Here is a 24678-nt window from a genome sequence, read left to right as displayed (position 1 = left end):
AACCAAGCTGAAGGATGTTTTCCCTACTACAGGCACCTGAAGAAGAAGAAAAGCACTTCCCACAGGAGATAGTATCCTTCAGCAGTGGCTCAGCGAGCTGGGTTTCTGCACGCTGTGGCACTCCGCAGGGCAGCTGGCATGCTCTGCTGGCTCTTGGCAGACAGTCATGGAAAGGGCAAAGTATTTAAAGGATGCTGGGCAACCTCTGGATTATTTGAGGTGATGCTATGCAACCCTGATATTTTGTAAAGCTTGGTTGGACATTAAAAACATACTTAGGGAAATCTCCTCTCATCCTGCGTCTCCTTGAAAAAGAGATGAAAATAATCCTATTGCACAAGTTCCTCGTGGGCAGCCCCTGGGATAACTCCCCGAACATCTCACCCTCCCAATTTGACACAGTTGTGACATCTTTGTATGTTAAATGCTTGGCTTGCAACTGCTAGGAATCCTTTCAGACTGCGACCGAATTGTCTGAAGGATCAGAGCAGAAGAGGAAATTTAGGACTTAGAAACTTCTGTGCATTGTAACAGCTGCTTTGTTCTCCACGTAGAGCATGAAGGGGGTGGCGATGTTAAAGCAGAGGGAGGCAGTTAGCCAGGACTGTCATGATGCTGAAAACAGGTTTCCTCCTTTAATTCAGTAAGGTGGGTAAAATGGAAATACCTTCACTGCAAGGTCACATTGTCTTACGATATGTGTGTCACTGAGCCCAGAAAAAGCCAGATTGAATTCTTGCTCTCCTGTGAGATTTCTTGTGTGGCTTGGGTTAAGTTGCTTTGCCTAAAGTTTCTCTCCTGTGGAAAAAAGGGTAACGGGGGTTGATGCTTCCCTATTTAACAGTAGGTTTGTTACAGCTAATTGCTTGGTGAGTGTTTAGTGCTGTAATTACGAGCTGAGTTAAAGCTTTGCTTGTGTTTCACATCATTGAAAGCCCTTCCATAGAATTATAGCCTCTTGAATCGGATATTAATCCTGCTCAAGTACACTTAAAACAAGCATCCTGTTGTTTCGTTCGGGCTATTCTTTGTGGATGGGCTTTCATGTTTCATGTAGGCGTTGTGCTAGCAGATTGTTATTGCTCTAGGAGATGTGAAGGGAGAGGATGTGCTAAGGCGCAGAAATACTCCGTAAGTACAGAACATTATCGGTTACAACCAAAAAATCAATCACAGGGTGACGGTGAGGGGAGAGAGAGGCTGGTAACCGCAGCTTTTAATTCGGATGGAAAAGAATTCGGGAGCTTTTTTATTAAAGTGCCAGCACTTTGTTGGTACTGACCTGAACCTTGGGGGACTCGCGGTGGTCATGGGCGATCAGAGGCAGGCAGGGATTTCCGATAGTCTATAAACCCGTTTTCTCTCCTTTCTGGCAGGGGTTGGCACCCTTCATGCTAAGTTTATAACCTCGTGGCGCGGGCCCTTCCAGGCAGCGAGGCAGACCTCACGTACTGTATCTGTGAGTTATGAATGTATGAGCATTGTTCGTGGGCTTCTCACAACTGGAATAACAGAGGCGACAGCCTTTGTGTTGCGGGAAACAGCTTATCGTAATCTGTGCCCTCGTGCCCTTCCAGCTGCAGCAGTGCTGCTGATTCATGTTGAAAGTGACTCCTTGACAGGCAGGGGCCGTACAGTTAACCTTTTGGCATTAATATGCAGTGCAATTAGAATGGATTTATAGCCATCATCTGGTGCCAAACCGCAAATGTGATTAAATATTTTAAGAGCCTTTCCTTCAAAGCAAAAGGTAAATAAGAAGTGTGCGCACTTGAGGAGAACATGGACACCTGAGACTTTTTTTTTTTCCTTGCTGTTTTGAAGAACAGTCGTTCCCCTGGTGCCCTGATGGAAAATGTTATCTCTAAAATCACCAAATTGGTGCGAGGGAGTTTGGAAGAGCTGGGGTTGCTGCTGCTCTTCTGTTTGCTGGGTGGCACAGGAGAGCAATCAAAATGGAAACTAAATTAAATACCCGAAATATTTTGATGGCAAGCTCAACTAAGCAGAGCATTTCTCTTCTGAGCTTTTCTGGAAGCGCCAGCCCAAATTACCACTTGGAATAAACAAGAAGAAGAAGGTAGTTCTTTGAGGGCAGTTACTGCTTGTTCACAGAGGTTAATAACGGGTAGAGAAATAAGCATCTGAAACTCCAAATGATTAGGCTTGCTTCGTTAAACAGCTTCTAAATATTAGCTTTACTGCTGGCTTCACCTGGGAAATAACTCAGGGATGGTAGAAACACTTGGAGCTGCTCAGCTTTGCTATAGTGTGAACGTGCTCCAAGCTTTTGTTCTGGTGCTCTAGTCAGGTGAGTAATAAGTGGTTTGGTAATTCGGTGATCAACAGCTGAAAAATTGATGAATTGTAAGGAATTAGGGCACAGGCTAAAAAATCCCTGCCAACGAGATTTCTCCTGGCTGACATTTTGTTCAAACAGAGCTAAGCTTAGTAAAATAATCATTGTTCTCCCTCTGTTTGCAAACACCCTGTTCAACAGTCATAAAACAGGTGCTTTTGTTTGTCTCACCATCTACACATTCCTGTCTGTGCTGCAAAGCGTGCCTTAATCTTTATTAAAGCTGTGCACCGCCCCTGTGATGCGTAGGAGAAGTTTCATTTATGCTTTGCAGGGAGCAGCCCCACACTTGCATTATTTGCCTGGTTACAGTCGTTGGTGGCAAAGCGAGGACAGTTCCCAGATCCATGCTCCCAGCTCCCGGCTGCCAGGACCGTGTCTCTTTAGCACCGAGTTTCCTTTATTTGCTGAGCCTTCCTTGTTCATCCCAGTGCCAAAAAAGCAATGCAAAAGAAGTGGAAAGCAGAGCAAACAGGATGGAGTTCTGGCATGGGTGACGGGTCCCAGAGTTAGGATATTGCATTCCCTGTGGCAGGAACATCTCTCCTGAAAGCTTAATGCATTTTCTCCTTTCATGTATTGTTGAACCTCTCTTTTACCAGCTGGCAAGGGAAGCTTGGCCAGAGGCATGTCTCTGCTAAAAGCCTACAGCTCACCGAGGCTCTCTTCTCTTCCAGGTGATCCCGATGCTTCCCAAGCTGCTCTGTGAGGAGTTATGCAGTCTCAATCCCATGCAAGACAGGCTGACGTTCTCTGTGATGTGGAAGGTGACTCCAGAAGGCAAGGTAACTCCCAGCAGGCAGTCATTCTGCTAACCAGCCCTGCCTCAGTGCTCAGACAATGCCATTGCAAACAAATGGTAAAAACGCCATTCCACAACAGCTGGCTGGACTGCAAAGAACATGTTGGTGAACAGTAAGAGAGTGTGTAGGACTGTATCTTGTCTTACCAATAGCTGGAGTAATCTAACATGGTGGGGAAAGGAAGGATATTTGTAGGAACGTTAGAAATAGAGGATTTCCAGTCCCTTGGCAGGGGACACCCATGCATTTAATGTCTTAATTCCAGCAGCAATTCCCAGCTAGTAGTGTGGGACAAGATGTTTCTCCCTGACTCCAACCCTGCACTGTGCTCATGGGCAGTTGTGCAATGCAGTGGATGAGGATTCCTCTGTGGTCTCCCTGATAAACAGACTGTTTCATTCTTCTTCAGTGCTGCAAATAACATCGATCCATGCAAAGTGTGATAGCCCTTCAGCAAAGACACAGCTCCATCCTCTGCATACTTCATCCTCCATGCCTACACAAACATTGTGTTGTTCCCAGGGACCAGTTGTGATGTCTATCAGTGCAGCAAGCTGTCTTCAGCTGCCTGCTGCTCTCCCCAGGTCTTGATTTCTCTCCCTGTTCATCTCCTACACTCTTAGTAGCAATTCCAGCAATCTCCTCTTTGCTGATCATTGGGGTCCACCCTGTAATCTAAGAGGGCTAAAACCTGCCTGTCCCAGAGGACTCTGGCAAATAGCCTGTGCCAAGGACACTTTTTGTACTCAGATTTATTTTTTTACCAGTGCTGTGTTGATGCACAACTTTCTCCGTGAAGTATTTCTTGTGCCAATCTGGCAATTTCTCATAAAAATGTACTTTATTTCCTTATTATTGTCCATGCTGCCCTAAAGGATACTGAGGCTCAGTTTGTGCTTTAACAGCATGTAGTCACAGTCCTATATCTGTATTTTTCCAGCCAGTCCCTGCTCTGGCTCTGAGGTGAGTTTTATTTCTTCAATGTGAAAAACATCCCATTTCCTGGAGCAGCAGCGTGCTTACTCATGCCTTCTGGTTGTAGCTACTTGGTGGACCTTTTATTGACTCTGAACAATCTTTGAACAGTTAATAACCAAGTCTTAATTAAAATAAGCTTTTAATTAAATCTTATCTCTCGTTCCCTGCAATATACCCATTATTTGCTTTTCAAACAGCGTTCAGACTGACCCTGCCTGGCCAGCGAGGAGGCAGAGGAACCGCAGCACCAACCTGGTGCCTGCTCGGGGCGCTGATCCCTGCAGGAGCAGGGATATCTCAGGGACATCCCCACGGGAAGCAGGCTGCCTGCAGGCATCGCAGCAAACAGGTTTCTCCTGGGAAGCCTTTTGGGATGGCAGTCCTGGGTGAAATGGGTGAAAGGAGGTGAGTCAAAGGCCCCCACCTGACCTCTCTGAACCCCCACCGATGGTAGAGATCAGCGAGAGCCCTGATGTGGAGGACCAGAGCCTGACAGTGCTGCTAGAGGCGAGGACCATCGCAAGCTCCCTCTGTTACTGCTCCAAAGCAGACCTGTCTGCAGCTAATGCCTCACTCAAGTAAAAGCCACAGAGATTCCTCACTTGACTGCGATTGTTGACGAGTTGTTGGGGATTTTATTTCTTGTTTCTTTCAGGAAAATAATGCCAGGCTCAGCCCTCCTCAGAGACAGGCACTTTCTTGTTGTTGTTGCTTTTGCATTCTGGAGTTTTTAATCTCCTCGTTTTCTGTGAGCATAACAAAATGTTGCCTGAGCAGTGCTGTACAGACCCCGGTGGGATATGGTGACATGATGTCTCCGCGATGACTTTCCCAGGGCAGAGGCGTTAACCGTGTTGTTGTATCTGTGCTGTTCTCCAGAAGCAGAGCTGGGCGTTTATAGGAACAACGCAGCACGTTCGTGTTCAGATGCAGTCAACAGAAAGATATTTGAAAACAAACGATGCAACTCTTCTTTTTGTTATTGCTTGGTGGTGTGCTTGAAGCACAGCCCTGCTGGTCCCTTCTACCAGAGAGGAAGAGAAATTGCCTCAGCCTGAAACAACCTAGACAGACAAACATCTTTGCCAGGCTCAGAACTGCTGTCATCAGCCAGGACGTGCTACACTCACCCCCCTGAAATGCTGCTCCTTTGCACTGCTCTGCCCATCCCGTGTGGCTTTCCCTGCAGGAGCAGAGCCTGCCCGTTCTTCTGGTTGGGTTTCCAAACCAGGGACGCGAGGCTGTGGTTACCCTGAGGCTGCTCGGATGGCCGCTGAAGGCAGAAATAGAGGGTTTTTCCAGGAGGCACTTGGATGTTGGGTAGAGTGAAGTGAGCCTGCTAGAGCAGGGCTCAGCCTGGCAGCTCTGCTCGCTGCACGCAGGAATTACTGGACGGCACAGGGCAGGATGCATCCAAAACTCCATTCCTTGCCTGCAAGAGGCATGTGTAATGCGTCCAGGCAACCTTGGTGAGAAGTGGGTTATTGGGTTCATTAATAAAAGTCCTCCCATAGGGTTGTCTCTGTCTAATTTACACCTGTGAGAGCCATTGCAGGAACAGAGATTGCATCACGCTGTTTGGTTGCCTTCGAGGGACCAAGAACAGAAAAAGGAGTTGAGGAAACAGAGAAGTGAAGGAATTTTAATGTCTGCTAGTATTGGGCTGCTTGTCCTGACGCTTTGCCCTGAGTGTAGCCTGCCTGAGATTTGACATTCTAGTTCTATTCCTGGGGCCCAACTCGCTGCATCTCTCATCTTACAAGGAAGTGAGTGGAGCTCTGAAATATTTGGCCTCTTCTGAGCAAGCAGAAAAATAAGATTTTGTTGAAAGCTTCAAATTCAGACAGCAAAGTGGAAATCCGGTCTGTTGCCTCCTGCAAAGGACAGAACGAGCTCTTGGAAACCAGTGGCAGAAAGCACCGTGTAGCCTCAGACCTGGCTGTCGGTGCTAGCCCAGGGACTGGAGAAAGCGCTCGTCCTCAGAATTTCCCTCTGCTCTGTGCCCAGTCCTTTCAACCATGCGTGTGTGGGATGGAATTGACTCACCTGCGTTGTAAAGCAAAATGAGAGCGCTTTCCAAACATAAAATATTTGGTTTGGGAGCATAAAGTAGTGAGAGCCAGGATTGTTAGTGACCTTCGATGCAGAAATTAACAGCTGGAGCTGGAGGAACTGCCTATTACAGTTGGAGGGTCTGTGGAAGTGCTCAGCTCATGTGAAGGCTGCTCAGCCTTGCTTAAACGAAGAACAGCACCTTTTTGGCACCTGAGCACCATCCACACCTTGCGAAAGTCTGAATTATCCATTTTCAACCATCTAATAGTTTTGGAAGTCAGTCTTTTAAGGAGCAGCACAGCCTCTTCCACATCAGAGGTCTTGCTTAGTACCAGGAGGATTTTTGGGGTCCAGCAGATGTCATCAGATTTGCTGACCCGGTGGATGTGGATCCCATACCGTGACAAGAAGCTGAACCACATTTAACAGGGTGCAGCAGAGCACAGGGCAGGTGCTGCCAGCAATCTTACATCATCTCTTTTCCCACCTTTTTGCCTTTTTCTTCCTTCTCCTTGTGTGTAGGTAGAGGGGCACACAATAACCAAGAGCCGAGAGTCTGAGCACTTTGCATTCCGAGCCATCCCGTGCTGCATCCCATCTGTTAGGACACTTTCTAATTGAAAATGAGCTTAAATAACACAGAAGCTGTAACTTTTGGAGGTCTGAGCTGCTGAGTTACACTGTACTGATGTTGTGGGGCACAGGGGAGGGAGACAGCAAAGGTATCTTGGGGTTCAATCCTTTCCTTTTAAGAAGAGGATTTGCTTTTCTGAAGCAATACCCTTGATGAGCCTGTCTTAGAGGTGGCTGTTCTCCACAGACACTGTCACTTGCAGGCTTTACCTCGTCCCTGATGAAGATGGCACTTGTAACTAAGGTAGAATTACTGTTCTCTATTCTCTGAGCACTTGTGCTTTGAAGGGGTTATCACAGGCTGCATCCCTCTCCAGAGCCCTCATGCCAGTGCTCTTCACTTTTCTGAAGAGCCTTCTGCCCCTTGCATTTGCTCGCTGGCTAGATGAGCTGTTGGACTCTTACATATCTCACCTGAAAATATGCTAAATCCTTTCTGCTTTAAGGAATAATTTCGAATTGCTACTTCTACATCAATATTCTGTTACGGAATTTAAAATGGGAATGGCTTCTGATTTAATTAATAATTTCATTGGAGATTTACCCGTGATTTTCCTGTAGATTGCAAAGTAATTTTGTAGCTCAGAATGCTTTCTGCCTTGAGTTAAGGCCTCACACTACAGGCTTGATTAGAGAAAAAGGGGTCAGTGACAGGCCATTTCTCCTCCAGGCCCATCCAAATCCTTCTTAGGCACTTTTACAAGTGCTCATTTGACACTGGGGTCTCTACAGCTTTCTCCCTGGTATGCTCCAAACAGGACATCACCGCAAGGCAGTATTGTAGAGCCAGCCCCTTGTGCCCTGATGTTTAGACTTCAGTTGAAGAGGTGGATTGCAGTCTGCTGTGTTTTAGGTGCAAGATCCTTCTTTGCGTGTACATATCTCTGTCTGTTGCCACTCCTGCACCTATTAAGCTCTGAGTCAGTTGACTGACTTCAGCTCCCAGATGGGCTGTAGTTCTTATGAGCTTTATAAAAGAGTGAAGTCAGGCAGAGGAGGGAGAATGAAGCAGTTTCCTATACGAAGGAAAGACTTTACTGTGCTTATGCACCTTATTAGACACTAGAGAATCTGTGTAAGCAAAAGGTCTTCTGATGGCCTCAGTATGAGAAGATATTTCCTCAAAGATGACAGTCAGTGGTGAGGTCTGTTGTCATTCCTTACAATATTTTTACAGCCTCCCAAGCTTTTGGGAGTAAAGTAAGTCCTCAGATCTCCCTCCGCTTTCGTGTTTTGCAGATCTTGGACGAATGGTTTGGGCGGACAGTCATCTGCTCCTGCGTGAAGCTAAGCTACGACCATGCACAGAGTATGATTGAAAACCCTGGGAAGGTGTTCTCACCTGAAGAGCTACCCCCTGTCTCCCCTCAGCACTCAGTAGCCGAGGTCCAGCAAGCTGTGCTGAACCTGCACCGGATCGCCCAACACCTCCGCAAACAGCGCTTCATTGACGGTGCTCTGCGCCTCGACCAGGTGAGTAAATCCAGCCCCTTAGGGCTTTCAGTCCACCGAAGCAATTCCCTGCTCTACTCCCTTAGGATTTCCTGATCAATCCAAAAACTCAAGGGGAGAATCAGGCTGGAATAGAAAGGCAGGTGTGCGTGCCGATGTCATCTTAAAAATGGCATCAAATTATGTACCAAAAGCACTAAGTAAAGTAGAATCTAAAGAAAAATCAGCCTGTTTTTTAAGGAGTGGTCCATCTTCCAGCATTTTTCAAAATCCCGAAACTGTAGTAAACTGGGTAAGTAACTTACACAGTGAAATAAGTCATGACGGTGTCATTCATCATCAAGCATTCCAGATATCCTTAACGCACATTACACTGCAAAGGGCTTATCCTCCACATTTATTCTTGTGCCTGCAATACTCATGTTTTCCACCACTTTCATAGGAGTTCTCTGGGCAGGGAAAATGACTAAAATGTAATCTAAGCTAATATTTATAAGTGGGTGTGTTTTAGGAAGAAATGCGAGTGAGGAGGTTTTCTGTCTGGGGCAATTTAAATAATCTGGTATCAATTGTTGTCTGTGTCATTTCTACTTAATAAGTAGACCCAGATATTTTAGATTGCTGCAGCAAAAATACTTTCGCATTTGAGATCCAGCTGCTGCAAGGTGCCTTCTGACAGGTTTTGTGGATAGCAGGTTCTGGTAATTTATAGAACCCAGTGGCCTTCCTGACCAGGAGACTGTTTGATGGAGGAAGCTCTATTGTTGCATATTGCAAAACAAGAGTGAGTCAACATAATCATATTGCTGAGAAAGGAGCTAGCGTACCGAGATGTATAAACAGGACTATTGTATGTAAGAGGTGTGTTGCAATCCTGCCATTTTATTCTGTGCTGGAGTATTGTCTCCAGTTGCAGGGAAACGTGGTCTGATCGTACAGAGGGAGCAACCAGTGTCTGTAAGCAGTGACCTTCCTTGGCCAGCACGTGGCTTGGTCTGGTGAAGCTGTTTTGAAGAGAAGGCAATTTGATGTGCCCCATGTGTAAGACAGGCAGAATGAGACATCTGTAGCTTGAGCTTCAGTAGGGGAGGTTGGGGTTATATGATTATGCTTTAGGATAAATGTTCTGGTGTAGGAATTGTGGTGGCTGCGCTATCTTGCCTGAATCTGTTGAAGGCCTGAAAGGACTGGCTAGGCATACATAAATAAGCCTGGAGCCAAGGGCTTTTGCTCAAGGTCCCCTTTTCTCATTTGATCTTTCCCTCTCATAGGAAATGGTCCCTTCTTAAATCAGATTCAAGTAATTTTTGGAAACCAGACTCCCGCTTTGAACTCCTCCAGAATTTGCTTAACCTTCTTTTGGAACAGAGGCTTCCCTCATTAATGTTTATCACACAGTCGTTAGTAAGCTGGGCTTTTGTTTCCAAGCACAGTGAAAGCTAGAGAAACATTAAAACAAAAAAAAACCACCAGCCTTTGCACTTCATATTGATGAACTAATGGGGAAACCTTGGTGATGTCTGCACTGGAACAACAACCCATGGTGACTGGAAGCTGTGCTCCAGAAAGGTCAACCTCTGGTTGCGGTACACAAGTCACATTTGCAGTGTTGCCCTGAATGGACACCATATGTGTCTGAGTTAAGTACCTGTTATCAAAATAACCTCAGGGAGAATATTTTTAAAACACTTGTGACATTTTAGACGGCAAGATTTGGCCAGGGAAGCCTCCTGTTCCAGTAATACCCTGTAAAAGATCAGTGGTGGTTTGTTTTGCTCTGTGCTGTTACGATGGAGCCATTAAGGATGTGATACTGGAGCATCGGTGGTGAGATCTGGGTTAAAAGCCGCCTCTAAGGGCACCACGAGGGGCTGCTTCCTAGCCAGCCTGCTGCATAGCCAAATGATAAACTGGATTGCATTTCTCAAGTGGCATTTCATGCCGCGTGGAATCTGTCTCCTCTGGCAAAAGTGTCAGAGTGAAAGTAATGATCTTTGAGAAGGAAGCGTGTTTTAGTTCGAGGGACACTTTCACCGTGCTTATTCTTTTCAAGCACTGCCTTGAGAGCTGCATTTTGATAAACTACACCCTCCCCAAGGCACGGAGAAAGCCGTTACAGTAAGGCCTGAATGCAAACAGTATTTGAGGGGGGTGTGTGTGTGGACATGTTCAGTGTATATGGCAGGACAAAGCAGTCTGCAGCTTTTAATAGAACGAGATTAGTCCCTCTGCCTTTGTTCCCCCACTTCCTGGAGTTCCCATGGATGCAGTTCTGACTTCCAGCCCCAGGCAGGCAAGCAAGGGTGGGCCCGAATGGGAAACACACCTTTCTAATCACTGGACCTCTCGCTGATTTCCTGTTGAGTAATGCACATCCTGAACAATGGAAGACAAACTCCAGCAGGAAACTAGGGGCAATGAATTATCAGACTCCAAATAAATATGTGAGTGAAGGAAATGGTCATCCCACAGTATTAAGGGAGGGGGTAGCTGGGCATGGATGATTCCCGTGCTTTTTTTTCCAAGGGATATGAGCCCTTTTCCTATATATTGCGTTATGTTTGAGTTCTACCTCGGGGTCACTCCTGATTGAACGATGATGAGGGTTTTTCTGACTTCCACCCTGCCATTTTTCACTGTGACGTGCTCTCGTGCTTCCTGTTAGCATTAAGAAAATCATTAGGGGACGAATTTCCCTTCCTGCTTTGCCACTGGCCATGGTGGCCTTGGGCTGGCGCTCTCCCTGCCTGCCTCAGTTTCCCCTTTGGGATGATATTTATCTCCCCCATAGCATCCTTATAATTTAGGATTGATTCCCAAAAATGAAAAACATCTCTCTTTTGAGGCCATTCATGGGCACACCTGTATAACAGCAGAAATCCTGGTTGGCCAGGGAACCCCTTGCACCCGACAGGGCTCTGGTAAGACGCAGCAGTGTCAGCCTGGATGTGTTGTGGTGAGGGGAAGGTTTCCTGCCTGAGTATTGCTGCTGAATTTTTATGACCTAGTGTGAGAGCAGCATTTGCTTGCCCACGGTTTTCTTTCTAGCGGTAATTTTAGAAGCAGGAATCTCTAGCTCAACTGTTGAAGAATACTTGTTCGGAAAATTTGGGAATAGGATATCTGGGTCACACAGAAAACCCTGAGACAAATTACAGAGGTAGTGCATGCTCATGAAAGCTAAGGATTTGTGGATTCAGTATCACTATATACGTGTGCCTTTAGGGCTGTGAAATTTTTGAATTCCTGCCCCAGTTTGGTGGCGACCTACATACCTGCCACTCTTTTTCCCCCATTTCCTTCCATGCCCCTGCAGAGGTTTGTAGGAGGGGAATCCTGCTCTGCTGGACCTCGAGTCTGAGGACCTTCTTTGCAACCTTTTGCTTCTTTGCCTGTTCCTCCATGGGATCTTGCTGATCCCATAGCCCCCTTCTGGGGCTTTTTCCCTAGAATATGGTTTCCTGTGCTGCCTTCCAGCTTGCTAGCTCCAGAAGGCTGCTGAGCACTAAGTTTTAAAGGTTTAAAGTCTTTGCACCTTCAGCTGCTAAGGAGCTTATGAAACTTTGTCCACACAGACAGAGATTAATGTATCTCATTGCCTTCTCATTTGGACCTGCGGCTTTGAGATGTAAAGGCAAGAGGTGCCTTCTGCTGTGGCTTTGAGGAAAAACCAGTCAGATATTTACACTATTGTCTGCACCCTGTCTCCCTCCGGCTCCAGATCATGCAATGCCACCCTGCTGCTCTCCTTGCAGCCCTTGGTGTACCCACGTTATAACTGGAGTGGGGATCTGACCTGGTTTAAAAACCAAAGTAAGCACTCCCCACAACCTTTTTTTTCCTGGCCATGTTACTTTGAAGCTGGCTCATTTCCCCAGACCACAGCTTTTACAAACACTAGCCAGAGATCAGATAGAAACTTGCTTTTAAAGAACCATCAAGTTTGCAGAAAAACTCCTGAGCTCGAGGAGCTTGCGTAGAGGAGACGTGCTGATAAATGGTTCTCTTTTTTGGCCTCAGCAGTTTATAAATGAATCACGAGGACAGATGCCTACAAAGAGACAGGTTAACAAGGATTTCAGTGTGTATTTAAAATAAGAATACCCCAGGATGCTGATCTGTCTCTGTGACAACTGGGTGAGCTGCGTGGTGGTTTTGGTTGTGCCCGTGATTCTGCCTTTGCCAGTGCACTTACACCTGCGTGCCCAAAACACTGGCTTGGGCCAAAATTATTGGGAGAACAACCCAAAGTGCATTCACATTTGCTAGAACAAGATCGTAGTTTCCTTGTTTGCTGCACAACAGGTGTTCAGCTTTGTGGGTGAATGCAAAAAAAAAAAAAAAAAAGAAAAGGATAAATATGGCAACGATGATACTGTTATGCAAATTTAAGGACTGAATTGCTAGTGAAGTGGTCTCACTTCTGCTTGCTCTCAGTCTGTGTGCTGTGCCATCTCGTCATGCTTTTCCCTGTGGGTTTCTTATCGTTTTGAATAACTTAAAGCTTAGTAGAAATTGTACCGGTGTACCTCTGCGTGTGCTGGAGACCTTGCCTGTGGTCGTATCCAGTGGTCGCTGCGCATAAGGTAATAAGTGATCTTTGAGAATAGCTGTGTTTAATTAAAATTGGTGGGACTCCTGAAGTAATAGAGCATTGCTGCTGCAGGAAGCAGAAAAACAAGCGTAAACGCCCCAAATACAAGAACGTGTGCTAGCAGCAGGCCAGCTGCAAAATGCTCTGTCATATGTCACACGAGCTCTCAGAATAGACGTCACGTACTTGATGCCAACAGTTCTGAGAAGTTGGCTCAAGCCATCCACACGTAGAAAATAAAGAGGAAGAGGTACATTGTACGTGCAGGATGTGACATTGTATGCTGGGAAATTTTGTGTTTAGTTGCGGCTAATGGGATAGGACAGAAGCACAATTTTAGACAGTAGCTCCTGCTAATGCTGTTTGATTGGAAATCTCAAGAGTCAGAGATTAATTACTACCACCATTAAAATTTTCCAATAAGAATGACTGCTGGAAATAATTATGGGAAATTGTTTATGTCATATTTCCAGTCTCGTATCTGTTTGATAAGCATACAGATCTTCTCTTCTTTTTGCTACAAGGAAGTAGTAAATGTTTCTACCCCGGTGAAGCAGCCATGGTGCTTTAAATTCGGTATATCCGTGTATCAACGGGAGGCACTTTGGGTCAGAACTGATGTTTAGTTCCAGTGGGAACGCTGGGCAATGGGGCAGCAAAGGGCTCAAATGTTGTGTGGACCTCAGTTAACTGAATGCACCTGTATTTTCCCTGACAATGTGATCTGAATCATGTGTTAAAATAGGGCAGGAAGGCCGTCCTGGCTAGAGCACTCCCTGATGTGATGCTGAGTTTCTCCAGCCACAGCTGCTGCCTGTACCTTCCTGCATGCTCCCAGCGCACACTTTTTTACAGAGGAAGTGTCTTTGCTCAGCAACTGCCTCCTGGTTGTCCTTGCATCTTTCTTGGTAAAGAAGCTGCTACAACAACAGTGCATGAGGCAGGATGAGCTGTTCATACAGCACTGCGAGATAAATGGAAATACGGACTGCCAAGGAGCTTTCACTGCTCACTTCCTATCACAATTCCACCATTGTCTGCTGCTTTTCTTTGATGTCTGGCTAAAGAGACATCGCTGATGCACAGAATGGGGACAGCAGGTGCTACACGATCATTACGGACAGTTGCTTAGGCTGTGTGATACATTAGGCAGCTGGGGAGATGTTAGATATATTTGGAGGTTAATTTCCTTTGGGGATTTTAAGTCTTTTGCATAGCCCCAGTTAATAAACCAAAACAAGCATCTAAGGCCACAGCTATCTTCTGGGCGATCCTGCTCTTCTCTGCAGGAGTAATCAAAATGCATTTGCAAAGGTGCATTAGCGAGGTAGAAATGTTTTTCAAAACGTCTTTCCTCCAATACCAGAGGGGATCATGGTGCTTTGCAGGCCAACATGAAATGTCATCGTTGTCGTCAGGAACAGTGAGTGGCTCGGGTCAGGCAATTTGCGCACGCACTGAGGAGACACGCAGGAGGGAGGCATTGAGGGATCGTGTTAGGGAGTTGGGTCTGCGCTGGCTGAGCATCTTCCAGCTCGCATGGAGATGGTTGGGGTGCCATTAGGTTTTAAGATATTTCAATTCAATCAGGATTTTGAGTAGAAAGCCCTCAGAATCTAATTGTGGTGGGTCTTTTGCCCTGGGATTTTAATGAAGTCCTCCCAGGGGTGTGAGCAGGATTGATGTCCTTGCACATATCCTGCCGTTCCCTGATCGTTCTTTTAGAGCTGAGCAGCTGTGTCGCAGCAGGAGCAGGTGGTGAAGTGGCTGAGCTGGCTCCGGCAGGAGCGGGGAGCTGAGCGCTGGAGCGCAGGGCTCGGCTGTAGAGCGTTGTGCTGGGAGCCACCACAGCCAGATGCCTGGGCAAGTACGTTTGGGAAGGAGCTCCCCACACAGTAGTGCTTTGGCCTTGATTTACCATCCGTAATGCAAGTTTGAGTTGTGACCTTCTCTATTCTTGCTGGAGTTTCTCAGCCACTAGCTCAGATATTCAAGTTCTCTGTTCATGTACAAGTGGTTTTCTCACAAACACACACAGCTTAACCCATTAGTTTTACTAAATCCATGATATACCTGAAAGCTCAGAAGCTCCTCAAAAAAAAAAGAGTCTTATGCTTTAATTTTGATATGCTATCTGTCACAGCAATAGCTTCATAGGTCTGCCAGCAGCAGCAGAGCAGGTATCAGAGGGGGGCTGGCTCCATCCTCCCAGGCGATGGGAAAGGCACGGAGGTGAAGCAGTGCCTGAGCTGACGCAGTGAGGCAGTGGCAAAGCTGGCAGCACGGCCTTTTCCTGATTCCCAGGCTAAATCCGGTGCCTCAGGCCAGAGCTGATCATTCTCATCCGCTCATGTTTATTCCTGACAGTTTATTTCTATTAAATAAAAAACGTTGGGTTTTTGTTTGTTCCTGTTGCTGGCACTGTTAAGGTCAGTCTTTCATCCTAGCTCCCCAGCAGGTACTTCTCAGCCCAGAGCAGGGCACAAAGCCACATCAGTGTGAAGGTGTTAACGGTGGCCAGCACTTCTCTGCAACCCAGAATTGAGCAGTGGTCTCTCAAGTGGTCTCACTCTCCCCACTCCTTTTAGTTCTTGTGCTTTGGTGGTGCAGAGCTTGCCTACGTGTGTCAGCTGGCGTGCTGCTGTCCCGTGGAGGTCTGTTGTGCTTAAACAGGACAGTTCAGCGGGCACTGCTTCATCACACTTTGCAATTTGCTTGGCTTCTTCCATCAAGTGAATCCAGTTGCTGCTAAGCTATGAAAAGGGGATGAGCTGGCAGTCATCACGTGCTGCTTGCTGGTAAGGCTGGAAGGATTCACACGAGAAGTAGACACCTCTTGGTTTCCTGGACAGAATAGGAGGGTCTTGCCCATGCTTGTGTGATAGGCAGCATGGGATCAATTGCTCATAGGGACCCCAGGTAGTGCCCCATGTCTCTAGGGGATAAAGGGGGCATCTGTGGCAGGTGCTGTCTTAGTGTGAAGGAATGTGTCTTAAAAATGAAGCTGTTAGCTAAGGTGAACAGAGAATTCGGTGCTTCGTCTACCTGAGCAGATCACTTAGGTATTTTTGAAGATGTTAGGAAGAGGAAGTTTCTTCTACTGATGATATTCAAAAGGGAAGGAAAAAGGGTGGAGAAACTGGTTCTCAATGAAGTAAAAACAAACTGGGTTCTCCAGTATCTCCAACAGCAAGAGAGATAACACAAAACCCAGGAAAACATGTGTTTGTGTAGAGGTGCACGTGGGGTGAGTGTTGGAACAAAGTTCTGATTTTGCCTTTTCTATTGAGGAAGCAATCTTTGCCCCAGAGTGTCCTGCCTTCCAGTCGGTGTTTTTCTTACTAGCGATGAACAGACGTCATCAGAAAGTCTTCTGTTGTTTCAGTTTCCATTTATCACATATTTGAACGGAGACTTGACAAGGGTTTTTTTTCCCAGGTATTAATTATTGCTGACTGCGTGGCTAATCCATCATTCTTTCAGATGGACTCAGCGTGTGTTGAGTGATGCAACTTCAAATGTGATCAGTCTGCCATAGGTGAAGATGCAGCAGCTCTTTGTCAGAGCCAGTTCTGTTTCACCTAACAGTAAATGGAAGAAAGGCTGATTGTCTAATGACAAAGGACAACATTTGGAACGAGATGAAAGATTCGGACATTGCATTTCTGTGACTTCTCATTTCAATTCCAAAGTGAGAGCAGGGGTGGGGTGGGGGGGATTCTTGCTTTCCATGACCACAGCTCATTTTATGAAGTGTCTCTGGGCATGGTCACTCATCCTAAATACTGGGACACTCTATCTTTCCTCATCTGTTACATACAGATGCTGAAGTTCAAAGAAGCCCAGAGAGCACCTGTGCCTTCCAGAGCCCTCTGAAATGAGACTGCCAGAGCCGTAGCCAAGATCCCAGCAGCCGAGCTGAGGATGGAGCCCATTTTGCCTGTTTTGAAGAAGCCAGTGCCTGCTCAAGCCCATTTTGGGGTTTATCTTTGGGTTTATCTTTTAACATTCCGAGTCCAAGCCCATGCCTCCTGAAATGATAAGCCCTGCTAAAGTTTGCAGTGATTCACTGGGACTGCATTTTGTTGAGCAACCCGTTGCTTTCGCTTTGAAAGCAAATGACTGTGAATCTGTCTTCAGTAGTCTAGATCATTTATCTTGCACTTCTCCCCATCTTCGTACAGTAATAAGGAAGTTCTTCTAGCATGTGAGCATAATTCAGTGGAGATTTCCCCTGAATATGTAATTGCGTAAAATGGGACCATGGGGCATGACATCTCAGATAAGGTTGCTGGTCCGTGTTGCACTTTGTTTTTAGGATTTGCCAATAGTTGGGATTTCATACAGACCTCCTGCCTGCCTGTGCTCCTCTGTGTGGTGCTGTGTTCGGCTGTAATCCCCAGTGATCAGTATTCACAAGTTGTTGCATTGTCCATGCCTGAAAGCTTGATGGAGGTCTTAAACTATACTCTCTGAAGGCAATGCCTTCTTCTATTTGGATTTGGGCTGGTGGGAGATGTGTTGCCAATTAATTACCAGCTGAGTCGGTTGCAGTCCGTTTCCCATCTGAGACGGGCTCCTGTTAAACTGCTGGTCACTTGAAAATGAAGCAAGAGGCGGTGAGAAAGGAGTCTCGAGAGTGTGCTGAGCCCGAGTGGCGTGAGGGACTTCAGACATCTGGAAGAAACCACCCGTGCAAAATCACAGCGAAGGGTTTTTGTGGTAATGCCTTTAACTGGACTTAAACTTGTTCTTGTCACAGCAATACAAACTAACCAAACAGTCACTTTTGTCTGTTTGTTTTAAAAACCAATCTAGCCGGAATGAAACAAAATGTAATTTGGGCCTTCCTTGACAAGTGAAATAAAGTAGCTGCACCGTGGGGCTTGAGCCCTCTGATCCTGCTTCCCTTGGGGGACTGCGGAGCTGCAGCTTATTGGGTGTCTGCTGGCAGTGCCGAGATCAGCCCTTTGATTGAGACATTCTCACTCCCATGAATCAACAGGAGGTTTTGCATTAGCTTTAAGGCTGCAGTTTCACCTCAATTTCAAGGTCTCTGTTTTAATCTCAAGCCTCTCCTTTCTTTCCGGAGAGAATTCCATTGATCCAGCGAGCGCTTTGCTTTTAATTAGCATGGTAGAGTAGAGGCTCACCCACGATACTAGGAAATAAAATGCTTAAATGGCTAAAAAGGGATTTAAAAAAATGCAATTTATTAAATGATTTCTCTCAGTGATGTGTTTAACAGGTATAGAAGACAGAATGAACTAAAGCAGGCTTTGGCATTTAGGAAAGTGAGTCATTTTTTCTGTTGCATCATGTATAAACTTTTCCCTTCTCATGTATGTATGGTTGAAATTACTTTGAGGTTTTGAATTTTCACTTCAACTCTCTGTTTTTTATTATTTTCAAACATTACTGAAAGTGATGGTTGATAGTCTTTAATACTGTGCTCACATCTCCTTGCTTTTTTTTTTTTTTGTCATTGTTTTTTCTCTTTTTTTTTGAAATAAGCCAGTGGGTAATGTATAGGTGATTAAATGAGCTGGAGATTTAGTGGTTTCTCATGTTTAGGTAGGAGTGAGAGGTAGGTGTGTGGATGGATCCATAACATGGTGCCAAGGGGTGCTGCTGTCAAATAACCTTTACTTGGGGGACCAACCTGAGATTCTTCGTGCATCACGGTTCTCTCTTTTCAAATTCTCAAGCATTTGTACAGGTTCCTTGAAATCAGTGTAAAGATTACGAACATGGTGCTGTTGCAGCCTACTGAGGTGGCAGACAGGTGAGTTTTTTCTTAAAAGAATGCAAAACAATATAAAAACCTGTAGGATGAACATCACCCTGATGGGAGTTCGTGCTTGGGATTGTTTGGTCCTTTTCCCATTTGAGCTCTGAGGTTCTCTATGCAGGAGTAATGCCATTGCTCAGTGCCCAAGGACTTTTAAGCATCTCTCTGGGAGCTTTCCCATCCTCTTTTATCAGTCATCTTGCTGCGGTTCAGGGCAGGGCTTGCTGTGGCTGCTTTTACCCGAGAAGCTGGGTAAAGTCTTGAGCAGACAGTAAACACTAAGAGAGGCTGGGACCAACAAAACGATGTGCAGGCTTCTTGGCATGAAGACATTTAGCAGATGGAGGTGTTAAACATGCCCTCATCTGCCCGTTTTGTAGGGAGAAACAGCGGAACTTGATGACCTTTTTCTTTTGAACTCATGGCTACCAGCTGCAGCTGAGCACTGCAGCAGAGAGGGAACCTGCCTCAACCCCCAGGCAGTTGGGCAAAATAACATCATCTGGGCCTCAACCCGCCAGGAAAATGGTTGAAGAAAAGGCAGCTCTTGCAACCAAATTCTTTGAGTTAGTGTTTGTTTGTTTGTTGTTTCGCTTTGCACAGCTTTGGCTTGGTGTGCACCTGGGACTGGTTTATCCTTGCTCTTGCTGTTTGTATTTTTCTTCGGACTGAGCTCCGAGGGTCAGTATTTCATACAAAATAGCATTGTGATAGGGTACAAATAGCATTTGTGATGAGTACAAAATAAAATTCAAAGGGGGAAGACTTGCTTTATCTTCAGCTTTAAGGGGGGATTTCTTAAGGAAGAGCTTAAGCAGCCAAAAAAGGGTGCGACCACAGCTATATCACCCAACCATGGTTCATTTTTGTCTTGAAGGATTTGAGGAGGATATTATTGGAGGATATATATATATCTTGAAGCATTTGAGGAGGATATTATTTTTTTTTTTTGTCCAAAAGCAAAGCTCTTACCCTCCTTTATGGAAATGCTACCCCAAATGTTGTTAGAACTAGCATACAACCCAGTGTACCTTGTCTCATTGGAAATATGTCGATAGATCTTGTCAAAGGCTGCGTGGTCCTCCTCTATTAGATCTATTAGAAGGATCCTTGGCGACTCTTCCTTCTGCCAGGGAGGGATTTCACAGCATGCTGAATGTCAGCCCTGACTGTGCGCTGCTGCCTGGAACGTGCTTTGCCAAGGCTTGAGCTGCAGCTATGGCATCCTGGAAATGTAAATCTAGAAAGGGCTTTAGGAGAGGATCCTTTCTTTTTCCTGGCAATAGCAGGAGCTCAGCTGGCAATGGTCCTGTGCCGTGTTTGTCATTGCTTTGTCACTGCACTTTGGGACCTGTGTAATTGGAGCGAGTCTCTCGTGGGGTTGTCTCCGTGCCTTTCACCCACCTAGCCATGCATATACAAAATACGTGGAAGAAATTTGCCCTCGGGCCCATTTCTCACGTGTCCCTGATTAGTCATCGCCTGGAATCTGAAATACTAAAGGCCTGCAGGAACCTCATGACCTCCGACAAGTCCGCCAAGGTCCACTGGGGAAGAGTTCAGCAGTCTGAAGGGCTCACCTGATTACAGCGCGGCGCTCAGGCGAAGGGACTCGCGCAAGGTTATCTTGAATCTCATTGAGCATTTCTTCTCATTACAGTCCAGAAGACAACCTGCTATCTTGCTGTAATGGGGTTTTACGGGACCCAGCTGCAGCGTTGCACCACGTGGAGAAATGCCAGGGTGCCAGATGCCCTCTAGTGCAGTCGCAGCAGCATCGCTCCGTGCTCCCTGTGACAGTGGCACCAACGTCCCCATGCGGTGTGGCAGCAGCTGGGTGATAACTGGCATGAGCAGAGCTGAGCAGGGACCTTTATCTTCAGCTTTAAGGGGGGATTTCAGCCGTAGGTTGAGTCTAGGGAAAGCAGTGTGAGGTTAGATTTAGGGAAGAAAAAAAAAAAAGAGTCCGAAAAGCAATTTGTTTCTGCTTTCCGCGAGCAAGACTTCCAAAGGAACTCGGTCAATTCTGCAGTACAATCAACAGGACTGGAAAAAAATACCAAGTGAAGTAACACAGTGGCTGTGGTAAACATGAACTGAAGCCTTGGAAGTAGCTAATGGCATACCACAAAAGAGTCTCCTTTCACCCACCGCGGGCCGTGCCAGCAGCAAGCGCTGCCAGCGCTGGCTTCTCGCAGAGGAAAGCATCATTTGGCTCCCTTTTGGGTTTCATTACTCTTCCTGCGCTCCCTCCTGCTCACAGCAGCAGCCTTTCCAGTTGTAAAGGAGTGAATTAACTCTCTTCATGTCAGTGATGGATGAGGCGCTTTCTCCCCCTTCAAAGGGGCGAGCCGTGCCGGCGGATGCGGTGCCAGCCGAGGTGAAAAGTCCAAGCGGGATGGGGGAGCCCGCGGGGTGACCCGGCTGTCACTCGGGACACCCCGGGGACAGCTCCCGCTGGTGCCCTGGTTTTGTCCCCGTTTCAATGGACTTGGGCACGTCCCTTAACACGCAGCAGCCGTTGGTGCGGGATTCGGGGCCTCAAAGGCTTTCGGGGGTGCTTGGCGGCCCCGCGCAGCGGGGGGCAGCACGCTGGTACTTGGGGAGAGCTCGTTCCGGGCGTCCGTGGCTAATCACATTAAAGGTGACCTCGTGGGCAGCGCTTTCCATTGTTGCCATATGTTTTGTCCAGCGCTTGAGTGATGTTGTGCATTGGAATGTATTCATGCGTCGCCTAATTTAATCACCAGGCTTAATCCCTTCTCCTGTTCTACACTCTTAGAATTTACTGGCTCCTTTCTGGCCTCCCGTGCATTGTCTGGGGCTCCTTCAGAAGCTAAGACAGACCCCTGGAGATATTTGTATTTATTTACTTCCAGAATGTATTTAAAGCAGAAATCCCAGCAACAAGCCCAGCAAGCTCTCCAAAGAGCAAGCGGTGCAGTGGATGCTCTAGGAGGCTGATCCTTCATCCCTGTGATCTTTTTCTTCCATCCTTTCCACAGAGAAATTAAGGATTAGGCTCCTGGGTTTAAAAAAACAAAACAAAATACTACGAATGGAAAAACGACCGAGAAAGCTGCGTGTCTCCTTTTAATATTGTTGGAATAAATAACTAATCTTACAGAGGCTGTCTCTGTAAAATATGGTGTTGGTTTCTGCCTTTCAAGCTTACTGCTTCGGTACGGACAACTCCAATGCCAGGACTGACCGGACAAAATTAACCCAACAAAGCCACGAGTCCGTCAAGCTGGGAAGCTGGAAACTCTGATTTATGCAGAAGTGCTGCAAAAAGGCAGAGAGCTCTCTGCAAGAGCTGACACGGTCCACAGAAGTCAGGCGTTTCTGGGGAGCGGGGCTTTAAGGATGATTTCTAAAGATTTTTCTGTGCCCCAGCTGGCTCTGCAGGGTAGAGGTATAGGTTAAAAATTGGAATTAGAGATTCGGCTGTCTTGTGACTCGCTGTAGGAGTGGATGGGGTCAGTCCTGGCAAGGGAAGGCAGTGATGAGATTTTAGAGTGATACCCGATCAGGTTGCTGCTGTGCTCAACTCCCAGAGGCAGGAAACCTTTTAGTTTTCTTACACTTGCTGAAGCAGATCGTTGAATAAATACCTCCCGGGGTGGCTCAGGTCTTCGATTCTCCCTCCCCGTGTGCTGGTACCCACAACTCTGAGCAGTGCAATACATCCCGGATGGCTTTGAAACCTTAAACATGGCTTGTCCCGATTGAACTGAATCGCAGTCTTGAGCTTTCGTGCATCTCTGTGTTAGCACGCAGGGTTTCTTGCAGCTGAGCTCTCATGTGAGAGCTTGCCGATACTCTGCGGATGTGTGTTACGCTCTAGGTTTGATAGGAGGAGGGAGGGATGACGTAGAAGATTGCAGATTTGCGACCGGCTTTAAAAATAGTTTTAAAATGTTATGGATCTTCATTTTGAAGAAATGCAATCCTGCTTGGAAACCACAACTACTGAACATAAACCATGCCGAGGCCCTTCCATATGTTAAATAACAGTGCGGAATAGCGGGTTGTGAGCAGCCTGCTGTGCAGGCGGGCTGGAAGAAGATCACTGATCTTGCCCCCCGTGCTCCAACCCAGTGATCGACAGCGCCGTCGCGGGCTCTGACATCAACTTGGCTGCGCAGCAAGGCTTTACATTTTATACCGCACCTTTCCAGAGCGAACCTTGCCAGAGCCCTTTCCGAGGCGTGCACACGCCGAAATCGTTTCCCCGCTGAAGCGCAGCCGTGTCCAGACCAGAGCCGGAGCCGCCCGGAGGGAAGCGGCTGCGGGTTAGCGGGAGGGCAGGGTGCCCACCCCGCTCCTGATGCCTTGCTGGGACAAATCTCCTGGCCCTCATCCCTTCCCGCTTCTGTCTTTTCCCAGGCTGCGACAGAGGAGCTGTGAGGTCCCTAGGAAAGAGCGAGCGGGAGCAGGTCACTGCCTGCCAGAGGAATTCCACCGGAGTCCCGGAGCCAGCGGTGGTTGCGCGAGCGGCAGCAGCAGCCTGCTCTCGCCATCCGTGGGAACGGGCAGGGATGTCCTCGGAGAGCTTGGGATCTCCTACAGGCACGTGGCACGTCCTGAAGTTTGGTGAAGGAACCGGGAAGAGGAGAGAGCTGGCGCTGCGGGATGCCAGGAGGCGTTTCGTGGCATGCGGAGGAGATGCTCCGTGGGATGCAGGGGGCTGAGTGGGTACGGCCGGGGCTCTCTTCCCGTCCCACGCTGCGAGCAGGGTTGGGGCGAGAAGTTTTGGCCAAGGATGCAGAGCAGCTGCCTGCTATTTTGTGAATGATGGCTCACGCTCTGGGAGTGCGTGGAACAAGCAAGTCCTGGCAGGCTGCACCAAGCAGTGAGGGAGCACAGATCGCTCCCAGGGAAGGAGCAGGGCTCGAGTCAGCAGGGCTAGGGCCGGGCTTTGGGTCCGCCAGATGTTCACAGCAGCACCCCAAAGGATGGGGAAGGACAGCGGGGCTCCTCGGCAGAAATCAGCACGGTGCGATCAGCGCGTTCTGCATCTTCCTCGTCCCCGCTCCAGTTTAACGACTTGCCAAAATAACTCAACTTGGAAATACTGTTGTGATCTCTCTTTGTTACCTGGCAGAGCTCTTATCGTGTCGGCACAGGGGCTGTTCATATTTTAATGGGTTTATCTCTTCTATGGAGGGTATTACAAGCTTTCGTCTGTCTTCCAATGCGGCTCTACGGAAATCCCTCCAGGCACAAGATAGTACCTGGACGCCGAATTAATCTGCGCTCCTGGGTTCTCACAGCTCCATTAGGGGCTTAGCAGGGGAAGCAGTTAGCATTAACAAACTTAAGAAAATAGGATTTGCTGGGTTTGATCTGCCCTGGGCTCCTCGTATCCTCCCAACAGCAATGACAAAGACTGGGCACATTACGGGAAGACACAAAGCAGTGTCAGGGCTGATTTGGAAAATGTGTATCAGCATTCCCCAAGGGGAAAAACCTTGGGGGGGGAGGGGAAAGTTCTTCTATACTCAGGTGCAATAAGAGAAACCAAATCATTTATCCTCCTGCCACATTCCCCAACACTTCTGCACCCCCAGCTCTTACCTTGTGTTTCCACATGGCTTGGGCTATCAGCATCCAGGGCAGTGTCCCATCCTCCTGCCTGCTTCACCCAGCCACTGCTTTGTGTTTTCACTGGCAGGAGGTTGCAGCAGCTCTTGGAAACCAGCAGGCATCAGGCACTTTGCGCAGGGTGCTTTGTCCTGTTGCTCTCCATCGAATCCATGTTGTCTTTCTTTGGTCTTGAACTTTTACCTTTGCTGGTGTTCTTGTTTTTTTTTTTTTTTTTTGTTTTTTTTTTCCATGAAACGAACTGCCTGCGAGCCTTGCTGTGTTTTATTCATGGTGTTAGCTCCTGAGCAGGGCTGGGTATCAATCAGTGTCTGAAGCTGTTGCCTCTCCGGGAGCTGCTCCCTCCTGCAGCGCTGTTCCCTCCGGACTTCGGGCTCTCGCAGAGTAGCAGTGCCAATTGCAAAGG

The 24678-nt window shown here is 47.3% G+C and overlaps 1 protein-coding gene across 3 annotated transcripts in view; it reads left to right on the top strand.

Annotated features, from left to right (window-relative positions):
• Nucleotides 1–24678, top strand: part of DIS3L2 (DIS3 like 3'-5' exoribonuclease 2) — a 188083-nt gene that overhangs the window by 118768 nt on the left and 44637 nt on the right. For all 3 annotated transcript variants that reach the window (XM_027464181.3, XM_027464182.3, XM_013102318.5), the window contains 2 exons: nt 3037–3144; nt 8068–8301. In XM_027464181.3, the coding sequence (XP_027319982.3) occupies nt 3037–3144; nt 8068–8301 (342 nt within the window). The remainder of the gene's footprint in view (nt 1–3036; nt 3145–8067; nt 8302–24678) is intronic.

The sequence above is a fragment of the Anas platyrhynchos genome, chromosome 9 (genome assembly GCF_047663525.1).
Source record: "Anas platyrhynchos isolate ZD024472 breed Pekin duck chromosome 9, IASCAAS_PekinDuck_T2T, whole genome shotgun sequence".
NCBI lineage: Eukaryota > Metazoa > Chordata > Aves > Anseriformes > Anatidae > Anas > Anas platyrhynchos.
The sequence above is the reverse complement of the archived record's forward strand: the minus strand, read 5'-3'. Positions and strand labels throughout refer to the sequence as shown.